The sequence below is a fragment of the Gymnogyps californianus genome, chromosome 5 (assembly GCF_018139145.2).
Source record: "Gymnogyps californianus isolate 813 chromosome 5, ASM1813914v2, whole genome shotgun sequence".
Lineage (NCBI taxonomy): Eukaryota > Metazoa > Chordata > Aves > Accipitriformes > Cathartidae > Gymnogyps > Gymnogyps californianus.
In genome coordinates, this window is record NC_059475.1 from 28,752,749 (window position 1) to 28,764,663 (window position 11,915).

Genomic DNA, 11,915 nt, shown 5'->3' on the forward strand with positions numbered 1-11,915 from the left:
CATTTGGTTCTTTTTTCCAGAAAGGAAAGATGGAAAAGGGGAGGGATCGCCCGTGAGTCTGACTGACAGTTTACATAATGAGCTTGTGAGGATGCGAGGCAACTATATAAACAGCTCGAAGGGAAGCAAGTTTTCCATTTACCGAGCGCTGTTAGCACCGGTCAAAGGAGGAGCGGTTCCACACTAAGCACTCCCCTCCGCGTCTCTCACCAAACCCACCCGGCTTTGGAGTTTATAAAGGCGACGACAGCGACCAGAGGTCGGCGGTTGGCTGCAGGATTAATTCCCAGAAGGGGACGGATCGACACCTGGATTTTACCTTCCGATTTCTGCTGGTGCTCGGGGAATATTTGGAAGAGCAGGTTGCTCCAGGAGAATCGCCGTGACGCCTCTCTTTTCTCCCTCGACCGAGAAGCGCTTGCTTGGACCATTTGAGGAATACAGGAGGAAAACTAAACCCACTAAGAACTGGAAGCTCGAATAACACAAGGATGACAGCCTTGCGCATCTTTGGCTTGACGTTTCTGTTAATGATTTTGCAGCAGGTAATCGCACATCGCAAAAAAAAAAAAAAAAAAGGGTTCGCGAAATGTAAAGTGGGTGATGGAAGCAAGTTTGCATGGCAAAGCCGGGGTAAGGTCTGATTTGGCTATTTTGTGTGTCTCCCCTTTGTGCAGAGGGTGTCCGGCTCTGGCGTCTTCCAGCTGGAGCTGCACGAATTCGTGAATAGCCACGGGTCTCTGGCCAGCGGGAAGCCCTGCTCCCCCCACTGCAGGACCTTCTTTCGCGTTTGTTTGAAGCATTTTCAGGCAGTGGTCTCCCCGGGCTCCTGCACTTTCGGCAGCATCATCACCCCGGTTCTGGGAATAAACTCCTTCAGCATCAAGGATACAGAGAGATTTGACAGCCCTATTAAGCTGCCCTTTAACTTCACGTGGCCGGTGAGATTCCACTTTAAACCCGGTTGCGATGGTGGGGCAGGAGGGCGGCAAGGGAAGGCTAATTGCAGCGCGCTGTTAATCTGTAATGTAAACAAACTACTTTCGCCTTTAGACTTATTTCCAGAACTTCCTTTAAAGAAAAAAAAAAGCAGGGGGAAAAAAAAAAGCGATGAAAAAGCGCATCCAGCCCAGAAGCACTTGGGATAATAAATGTTATTACGAGAAATAAAAGCAAAGGGGGGTGGGGGTGCGGATCCGCGGTCTGTAGGAGGGAGAGAGGGAAGCGCGTAGCCGCGGGAGAGTGCCGATGCGGGGCCCGGCGGGCCGGGGCGGGTGCCGGGCGGCTCGGCGGGGCAGGGGCGGGGCAGGGGCGGGGCAGGGGTGGGGTGCGGCGGGGTGCGGTGGGGTGCCGGGGCGCTGGGCTGACGCTGGTTTCTCCCCCCCCGCAGGGGACCTTCTCGCTGATCATCGAGGCCTGGCACGCGCCCGCCAACTACCTGCCGGAAGGTGACTACGGCCGCGCGCCGCCGGCAGGGGGCGCCCGCGCGACGGGAGCGCCCCTCGCGCCCCCCCCTCCCTTCACACCCCCCCCTTCACCCCCCCATCCCGAAACGGTTAACGGCCGCCCCCGGCTCAGCTGTTTATACTATAACTCCAGGGCCGGCTTTATCCCACCATCAGGAGCCGGTCCCCCAACGATATCCATCAGGGGCCGCTTTGATTCTGCCCCGGCCTAATCTCCAACACAATTGCGTTTCCTCCGGTTTATTTTTGGCGTGGGAAAGCGAGGCGGGCTGCGGTGAGAAAGCCGGGAGGCTGCCAGCGAGCCCCGGCCGCCTTTTCCTGTATTTTACACCTTGCTCGAATTCCGCCCTTTGGAAAGGAATAATGGCTTTGGGATGTTTTTCTCAGCGGAGAGGAAAAGGATATTTCACGGCAGCCCTCGCTTTCAAAGGCCCCTCCGCTGAGCCCCCCTCGGCCGGGGCTAGCGCTCCCGCCCTGCACACCCCCGCGGCCACCTTTGTACGCGGGGCATACCCTTACATACGTGTATCTACACACGCGTATGTGCATATATATGCGAGCGCGGGGACCCCGCTCCGCTCCTCTCCGGCGGGGCAGGGGGTGCCTCGCCGCTCGGGGCGGGCGGTTTTCGTGGCGGGGAGGGGGTGGACGTTGCGGGCGGTGTCCGCCGGCCGCTGACGCGGGGGCCGCTCTCCCGCAGGCTCCCGGCCGCCCTCGGAGGACTGGCTCATCAGCCAGATGTCGATCCAGCGGTCGCTGTCGGTGGGCGAGGACTGGTCGCAGGACGTGCAGAGCAGCGCGCTGACCCAGCTGCGCTACTCCTACCGGGTGGTCTGCAGCGAGAACTACTACGGCGAGAGCTGCTCCCGCCTCTGCAAGCGCCGCGACGACCGCTTCGGACACTACGTCTGCGAGGCGGACGGCAGCCTGGCCTGCCTGCCCGGCTGGACCGGCGAGTACTGCACCGAGCGTAAGTGACCCGCCGGCGGGCGGCAGCTGCGCGCGCCGCCGACGGCCGCTGGGCGCGCGGAAGAGGGGGGGGGGGGCGGCGGGGCGCCGCCGGCAACGGCCGCCGCGCGAGGCGGAGGGAGGGGGCGCCCCCCGCGCCCGTACACCGCCCTCGTCGCCCCGGGGCCGGGGGCAGAACCGGGGCCGTCGTGGGCATCAGCCCGGCCTGTGAGGCTCACGGGGGCCTCAGCCCATTAAGGCACATCCCCCGCTTTGGCTTCCCTAGGCCCTCGTCTGCGCTAATTAGGTGTTAGCGTTAGCGTGGGATAGGGATGACGCCCAAGAGGCCGTCGAGGAAACGCAACGCCCCAAGGCATCAGGGAGCTTATTTGATGAAGGGACCCGGGACCCAAAAACATGTCCAGTTCCGCCAGCTGGTCTGACTCTGGTTGTAGCTGTCTTTGCGGTCAGTCCTTAAAATACGGTGGCTTCAGTGCACAGTTATCCAGTAGGCGCCTGGGGCCATGTTTTCATGCTGACCTTTCCACTCCCTGCCTGGAGAGAGAAGGTTGCCCGCTGAGGACTTTGCCCTCTCTGGCTGCCACTACCAACGCTGTGCTTCACCGCTGTGAGCGTTAGCAGCAAAGAGCGAGCTAGAAGAGAAGATCTTGGCTGATATCCCTGAATCAGCGATATCTATTCCAAGTTAAAATGCTAGCAGGTTGCCCACAAGAATGCTTCCACAGTTCCCGCTGCCAGAGGAGATGAGACGGGTGTTGCAGTCTAGTAGTGGGAATCTTTACTGTGAGCTTGGGGTCCCGTTGGGTTTTTTTCAGTCTTTCGTTAGCACAAGCCAAAGCCGCCTCCTCTTGCTCCTTTTCTAGCAGGAGTTGCAAAAGTTCACGTTTGTTGTATAAACAGAAAAACTAAAGGACATCTTGTCAAATGTTGGCTCTCCTTGTTCGCTTCCTCCTGCTCCAGAACTCCCTGTACCGAGAATTTTTAAAACAAAGCTTTGAAAGTGCAAAACTGTTTTTCAAAGTATTTTTTTTTTAAAGCTGGCACTTGCCCCTTTAAAAGTGTATTCTGTAGTGCCATGTGTATTTACCTAAACATTTCTGCTTTTTTATGTTCTCTTTACAGCCATCTGTCTGTCTGGATGTACTGAACAGAATGGATATTGCAACAAGCCTGGAGAGTGCATGTGAGTAGATGGCAATTGCAGTCTGAACTTCAGTTAAAATGTCACCTTGTAATAGAAACTTAAACTCTTTTCCATGTCATTAATGTTTTAATTTGACTTTTCTTTTAGCTGTCGTCCTGGTTGGCAAGGCCGCTACTGTGATGAATGCATTCCCCATATAGGCTGCCGCCACGGGACTTGTAAAACACAATGGCAGTGCATATGTGATGAAGGATGGGGTGGCCTCTTCTGTGATCAAGGTTAGTTCTGAAGGTTGTGCTTATGGCTCTAGATTGGGTACTCCTCAGTACTGGACTAAGGCATCTGACTCATTGGATCTAGAATTAAATTTCCGCAAGGTACATGTTCGTAGGCATCAGTTTGTACCACCGCTGTCTTAGATACCAATTCTTGTAGTAATTTTGTTTGAAAACAAACAAACCTTTTTGGTAGCTGCAGTTTTTCTCTTGAAAAAAAAGTTTTTCTCTTGGAAAAAAAAAACCCAACAACCTGGATGAGTGTTGAACTGGCAAGTTTTCTGCCTGCTCAAGCTAAGTTTAACTTACTCCCTGTACAACTATAACAATTTACTAAACAGTTTCCAGCAGCAGTAAACACCATCATTTGGGCCTTCCTTATTTTGCATACAAGGAAGTTAACTCATGTGATAAGTCTGGAGCATGAGAGAAAAATCATGTAAGCAAGAATTAAAAGTACAGGTTCCATTTTAAGGTACACCAGACCACTTCCACCTATTCAACCCATTGAATCACTGAACTGTAGCCAGCTGAGCAGTCATGTCCTCAAGGCCATATATACACTGCACTGCTGGCACTGAGATCATTAAGTGCTCAAAGCAACCTAAGTGTTTTCAAGAGAGTTATAGGATTAAGATGGCAAAGTCTGAATTAAGCAGGAAAAGTAAAGTTGCAGATTTTTTTCTGCTTGTAGTTATCTATTAACCAGTTGTATTCCAATTACTCTATGGTATTTATACAGATAATAAAGATTTTCTACTTATGTCCTATGAACTTGTGTGCTTAACCTCTGCCTTGAATTTAAAGGGGGGAAAAAAAAAAGGACCGTCAAGCTTGGCAGAGCATTTAGACAGTTTAAACTACTAACGTCCATAACAAGAGAGCATGGTAAATAAACAATAAAAGATTTCTAGTGTTTGTTTAAATCTCTAAGCCAAAACGCCTTTATTTCCTCCCTGCCTCCCCAGAACGTGCCTCGGAGCACACCTTTTAAAGATGGGGCTCACTGTTTTAGTATGTGACATGTTGTGCACAAAGTGTCTATAGTGCCGTGGCGTGTCTTTCGGAGAACACACACTTACGAAGTACGTTTTCCAACTTGGCATCTAAATCCCATCGCAGCTAAGGGGTTTATGCACACAAAAAAGGGAGAGTATACCAAAGCACTAAGAAAGTTAAATTTTTGCCAGGTCTCTCAAAATTCAGAGCTCACGTATTACAGTGATGGACGTAGAGAAATAGCTAAAATTGATGATATTCTGAAACATATGATTATTACTGATAATAACCTGGATAATCACCTCCAGTATTCCTATTGATTGCAAAAGTGAAATACTTCATTGAAAATTCTGTCTTTTTTGTTGACTAAAGGCATGAATGCCTTTTCCCAGCTGTCAAAGATGTTTTCTCCAACTCCTGGTATCTTTGCAGATCTGAACTACTGCACTCACCACAGACCATGCAAAAACGGGGCAACTTGCATGAACACTGGCCAGGGCAGCTATACCTGTTCATGCAAACCTGGCTTTACCGGTGTTGACTGCGAACATGAGATCAGCGAGTGTGACAGCAATCCCTGTAGGAATGGCGGTAGTTGCACGGTAAGGGCATTTTAAATGTAAAGTCTTTGTGTGCAGCAAGCCCCAGTATACCTTTTCAGAAATGGTTCTGTAACAACATAATGGGAATTTGATAGTACACAGGTTCATTACTGACGCTCACAACTATCATACTGAACCCTTCCCGAGAGGTGTCAGGGGAGGAAGTCTGTTACAGGAGGAGATGTATCATCTAGATTAGAACTAGTCAACTGATCCTTAGGTTTCTGTGGCAGCCATTATGAGAGCTTGGCAAGATCCAAGGTTGGTGAGGGAGCTCTGTAAAAAATAAGCTTCTCAAACCAAGGTTCATACAGAAATGCACTAAGTCTGTATTTTAATAGCAAATAAAAGAAAACTTCTGCTTTCTGCTATGGGAGTGTAGTGTCAGACAATATGAGGGCAATCAGCTGAAACACTTTCTGTGAAACAAGGTTCTGCATTTTTAGTTTCCTGCAGTCTAGTGTTTCAGTGTGTTTTCGGACCCAGTCAATGATTGAGTCTACCTGTTGATAAAGACTGATCGATTATAGATATCAAATGTAATCTGATGCATGTTTAGATTAAAGCTAACGGCGTGAGACCCTAGCTCCCTTCTCCCCAGGCCTTGGACGTACAGTACTTGGAAAGAAGAAACTGTTGTGTTGTGATTAAAGTGGTGGGACTTATCCATGGCAAAGCAACGTAAGCCCTTGTAAACAAAAAAAGGGCTCTCGTGCCGAGGATAAATGGCCTGATCACAGCTGTGTAGGTCAACACATGCCATTCTGCTCTGGGAGGACCTCGGGGATCCCATTAGACAGTAGTGGTGTTAGTAATGTTTTTGTCTAGCTGCCTGAAGGCTCCCTGCAGCTGCATCTGCTCTGCTTGTGTAGCTGCATGATTACTCCTACACGCTGAGTACGGCCGATTCACAGCTCTATCCCTCACAGTCCAGCCTGCAGTTATTTTTACTCTCCAAATGTCGCTTTTGCCACATCAGAGTGTGGATGAGAAGGGACTGAACAGCGCTTGCTGCCGACCAAAAATAAGTGTGCAAGCAGCTATCATTCGGTGCCATCGAATAACAGTGGCCTAATGTTGTGTTTTGCAGGATATGGAGAACGGTTATCACTGCCTGTGCCCCCCTGGCTACTATGGCACTCACTGTGAGCACAGTGCTTTGACGTGTATAGATTCTCCGTGCTTTAACGGTGGCACATGCTTGGAAAAAGAACAAGGGGCCAGCTACACTTGTGTTTGCCCTTTCGGCTTCACAGGGTCAAACTGTGAAAAAAAAGTAGACAGGTGCACAAGCAACCCGTGTGCAAATGGTGAGTCTTTTTATCAAAAAATCTCGTGTCTCTGACTCGTTTGTGCTTTTCAGTGCAGAAGTGATAGAAATCCAATCTGACCTCTACTCTTCCTCTAATACATTAGTCTCTCTCCCCCACTGTATTCCACATCTACCCTAATTTTAGTCTCTTGCTGGGGGGGCGGGGCCTTCACTGGCATTTTCTATGCAACAAAACAATGCCCAAGGTTTATCATGTGATGGGGAAGATGGCAGATTTAAGTAAATTAAATTAATTTTGTTACATATTTGGAAAGGGCATATTTTTAAGGCATGGTGATACAATTAGGTAAACTGGAAGGAACTTTCAGATGTGCGGTTGTTTTGTAAAATAACCTCCCTCTTCTTGAGACAGTATAAAATGCTAACTGGGGAGAGGTTTAGGTTTCTGAGTGAAGTGCATTGCAGACTAATTTTTTTTATTTTACTTTTTTTTTCCTCAGATGGTAATTGCTTTTACCTTGGTCAGATTCGTGTGTGTCGTTGTCGGGCTGGTTTCTCTGGTCAGAAATGTGAGATAAACATCAATGATTGTGCCAGAAACCCATGTTCCAATGGGGGAACTTGTCATGACCTGATCAACGATTACACCTGCACGTGCTTGCCAGGCTACAGTGGCAGGAACTGCGACATCAAAACCAGAGATGAATGTGCTTCTGGGCCATGTGAGAATGGAGGCACATGCTACAGCGGACTTTATAGTGCCAACTTTGTCTGCTACTGTCCTTCTGGCTTCATGGGCAACCGTTGCGAATTGCCAGTTTATTCAGTGCCCGTTACACTTCCTCCTAAACCAGTCCCCTGGATTGCTATATCCATGGGGGTGGGGCTGGTGGCTTTGCTCATACTGTTCTGCATGATAGCAATGGTCATCAGGCAGATGAGGATGCACCCAGAGCAGGACTTGGAGACAATGAACAATCTGTCTGACTTCCAGAAGGATAATCTCATTCCAGCTTCCCAGCTCAAAAACACCAATAAAAATAAAGACCTTGAAGTGGACTGTGGGCTGGAGAAATCAAACTACAAACCCAAGAATCATAAACTGGACTACAATCTGGTAAAAGACCTGACAAGTAGAGGGGCACAGGAAGATAAATATTACAAAAGTGAAAAGTGTTTAGGAGAAAAGTCTCCCCTCCGACTACACAGGTGAGAATGCAGCCTTCCTTCTAGTCTTTCTTAAGGCCCCTCATCTTCATACCAGTCTAGAAGCAGATGAGAAAATATGGGGAAAAAAGAAACCTCGAGCAGATAATACACAAAACAAACCAGAGCAAAGCCAGGAATCTTTATACCGGAGTATGTGTGTCACGGCCAAGTGGTATCCTTAGCTAAGTCAATTAAATTGAGTGTTTATATATACATATATATATATGTAGTTCTCTATATATATCCTAGAACAGGATGCTGCTAGTATGGGTACTGTGAAGGGGAACAGGAGTGGCTAGGTCAGTGGTGAAATAAGAAGCGTCTTTCCTTCCTCAACAAATCTTGGAGGAACACGAGTTAAGGCATATAGTGATTAAAAATAAGTACTTCGCTTATTAAGAAGGCAAAATGATCTGCTTACTGAAAAGAATGATAGAGTAAAAATAACTACTCTTTTTCAAAAAAAGAAAAGGGCAGGTATTCACTGGCTCATCAGTCTTCTGGTACATGTACTGAAAGTCTTGTCTGGGATCTGCTTGTGACTGTTACACTGAGGGATCTGAGGAGCACACTATTAGGTTGGACACAGCAGAAGCATAGAAAGACAGTAGCTATTCCTTACTTCCACTTTTCTAGTATAATGTCCTGCCATCATATAGAACGTGTGAAACCATCCTCTGCACTTCCCTCCCACACCTTCACGGCTATCTCATTCCACCCCTCCATATTCATGGTAGATTTTGAGAGTCAGGCTTGTTAGTAGTCAACTAACGTTCTTTTCTCTCTGCCCTGCCTTAGTGAAAAGCCGGAATGTAGGATATCAGCGATATGCTCTCCGAGGGATTCAATGTACCAGTCCGTCTTTGTGATAACAGAAGAAAGGAATGAGTGCATCATAGCCACAGAGGTAAGGGAGTACACAGGTGGACAGGCATAAATTCACAAAGTAAAGGGGTAAATTATCCTTTAGAATTGCATCTGAGAAGGTTACTCTATTTCCAGGGATCCCAATGCTTCCCAGCATTCACCTCTCCTCTTCTGTGGCCCACACAGAACAGGCAGTGCAGAAAATAAAGAAATTAGCAGCTCTGATTTTATTAAACCAGATATTTTGAGCTTAGATAAGTCAGCTGGAGATGAAAGCACAGAATGTCAGCCCATAAAAATTCAGCACATTGTAGGATTATTTCCTCTTAAATAGGTAGTCAGCAAAAATGGAAATGATAATCGTTCATAGGCCCATTGATGTAAAGCCACGTTTTTTCCCATGACTGCAATGGATAATCTGTGTTCTGTGGAAACAGGCAAAGCTATAGATTTCCAGCAGAAGATGGAAGGTAACTGAACGTGTTAGTGGGTAGGCATAACAGCCATTGAGGAAGTCTGTAATAAGGTAATTTCAACCTCTTGACATTTAAGCTCCAGCTATATATTCTCTAACAGAAGTTAACGCTGTTATTGATAAACACATCTAGATTTTGATGTTATATTGAAAAGTCAGAGGACAGACACACGAAAAAGGAAGGGCCTAGCATTGAACTTCAAAGACTTCAAAAAGCAGATATTGAGGAACCAACCAGTTCCTGAAGAATTACTGACCCTTTGGCTCAATGGAAGTTAAAGGCAATTTGACATTAACCAATACCTGCCTTCTTCAGTGTAGCCATCTTTAGGACTAGTTTCAGACTCCAGGAAAGAGAAGCTTGCTGTGCCATATAGCAGTGATCTGTGAAGTCAGATCTGCAGGATTCTGTCTCCCTTGCCAGGGTGGATATCAGATTTCCTCTTGAAGGCAAGCTGGAACACAAGTCAACCAACAATATTAAAAGTTTAAGACTAAGTGAAAGGATTTTCAAAGATACAAATGACAGCTAGACGCTTCATTCCCATTAACTGACCTAAATACCATATCTCCCTTTGCTGACCAAAGCTAGACTCCCAGATTTATATCAGGCATCTCCAGAAGTGTTTTTATTTTCAGAATGACAGCACGTGAAACCTCTCTCTGCATCATTCAGGCTTAATGCTTCTGAACACAAGCTATTTAACTATACCATATGCCTTTTACAGAGACCTAATGTTAAGCACCCAGACTTGTAAGCATTCTTCCCCTCAGTCCAGGCAGAGAGGCTACTCATACAGATGACTTTTTTTGCTGGTGATTCTTTGTCTCTGGACCCAGCCAAAAACATTGAACGCTGATAGTTAAACTGCAGTAATGTCTGGCTTAGGTTGCTTTGGTTTGACATACTTGAATCACAATTGGTTAGTTCTGCAGTACTCTATGCTGTGCTTCCTTCTCATTCCTGGTCTTATTTTGTATCCTGACAGGTATAAGACTGAAGATCAGCCCATTTGCACCTCAGATTTGGTAATGCCAGTAGATGGACGTTCCTGCTGCATTGTTTACAATTCAGAACTGGACTGGACTGTTTTTAATTACATGCAACTTGCTGCTCTCAGGCGGAGGATGGAACTGGGTGAACTGGACAGACTGTGAATTTATTGAAAGATGCAATACACCTTTTTTTTCTTACTGCCCTTGTTTGAAGTTTGATACCAGAAATCTCATTGGCTATAGAAGAGGGGAGGCAGAGGGAAGAGAGAGGGGTTTAAAATGTTGTTGTTTTGTTTTTAAAAGATACTGAGGCCAGTTCCTCATGGACAGACCCCTGGCTTTCCAGAACTCTGGTTATGGGAGGTGCCGGTAGATGAGGAGGCACTTAACTATCACAGATGTTGCCATGGAAGGTGTGAAGACAAACACATTGCTATGCAGATAATGGATACAGTATAAACGAGGTCTCAATTTTTTCTGGGTTCAAAAGTGCCTAAAATCTGTCACGAGAATCTAACAAGCCCAAACAGAGACTTGACTGCTCTTTTTGCAGTTACCCGAACAGTATCGGGCAGGGGTGGTTGATACTTCCTGCTACACATCTATTTGTGTCTCCTCTCTCCTGCTGCATGTACTGGAGACTGTGTAAGGGGCGAGAGGAGGAAGGAAAGAGGAATACCGAATTTACATGCCATCTCATTTGGTGATGCTTTGGAGAACTGATTGACCCAAGCCACAATATGGGACAGGATTTTTGTGGATTTAAACATTCGAGAAGGAAAAGTTGGAATGTGTACTGCCTCTTCCCCATTGATAAGGAGGAGGCGTGATCCCAGCTCTATTTAAAGCCTTACAAATGCGTTTAAAATCAATCAGCTCCTCGAACCTTTACGTCCTGAGCTGTCTCAGCTGTTTTCAGGCCCTTTGCACTACCAGTGATTGTGAATAGACATTACTTTTTTCTTCTCCTTCCTCATTCTCTCCCCCCGCCTTATTTCAACACAAATTTGGGGGTTTATGTTGTGTTTCTGAATTAGGTGCCACCTTCTACTGCAATAGTCTCAAAATTGCAGCTGTTTGTTACTTTCTGAAGGAGAAGAAGCAGTGTGACACCCCACCCCCCACCCCCATTTTTCCATCTGGTTGCAAAACTCCAACTCCTGTCCTTCATCCCGGTTCCGAATGCCCAATAGTGAAGCACCCACTGAGACACCCTCTCCCCAGACAGGTGGAGATTAGAGTTAGAAGGTTCTAGGCTTGTCCTGTTTCTTTCATACCCACCCACTGCTACACGAAAAAGAGGAAGCCTGCCCCTGGAAACCAGAGGCGTGCAGAAGCTCTTTTCTTATATATGTATTTACAGCAATAACACCGGACGCCCCAGTGGAAAGTGCTGTGACACTAATGAGATGAGACCGTGGGGTGGGGCAGAATGAGGAGGGAGGAAACAAGATCTCTTTGAAGAAACCTGGACTGTGCTATCTCTCGGACAGTGATATTCCTGCCCTTGTACATCCTGTTGGACTAGCCCATCTACTGCCTTGAACTGTGCAGACAAGACCCCTTCATAATGTCCACTACTGACCTTCTGCTCTGACCACGTAGGACCATTTTGAAGATGACCTTCAGAAATCAATAAT

The 11,915-nt window shown here is 47.2% G+C and overlaps 1 protein-coding gene across 1 annotated transcript; it reads left to right on the forward strand.

Moving 5' to 3' along the window:
* Positions 1–220: 220 nt before the first annotated feature.
* DLL4 (delta like canonical Notch ligand 4) lies at positions 221–11,325 on the forward strand. The gene is made up of 11 exons (XM_050897264.1): positions 221–545; positions 678–941; positions 1,391–1,448; positions 2,167–2,436; positions 3,558–3,618; positions 3,727–3,857; positions 5,286–5,455; positions 6,546–6,765; positions 7,229–7,937; positions 8,736–8,844; positions 10,269–11,325. The coding sequence occupies exons 1-11, from the start codon at positions 492–494 to the stop codon at positions 10,272–10,274; spliced, it is 2,052 nt and encodes a 683-aa protein (XP_050753221.1). The 5' UTR covers positions 221–491; the 3' UTR covers positions 10,275–11,325.
* Positions 11,326–11,915: the final 590 nt, after the last annotated feature.

Excerpts from the sequence above, each read along its gene's own strand:
- DLL4 (XM_050897264.1), top strand. The coding sequence starts at position 492 with ATGACAGCCTTGCGCATCTTTGGCTTGACGTTTCTGTTAATGATTTTG. Across the intron at positions 546-677 it reads TGTTAATGATTTTGCAGCAG|AGGGTGTCCGGCTCTGGCGT; the intron begins GTAATCGCACAT and ends CCCTTTGTGCAG. Across the intron at positions 2,437-3,557 it reads CGGCGAGTACTGCACCGAGC|CCATCTGTCTGTCTGGATGT; the intron begins GTAAGTGACCCG and ends TTCTCTTTACAG.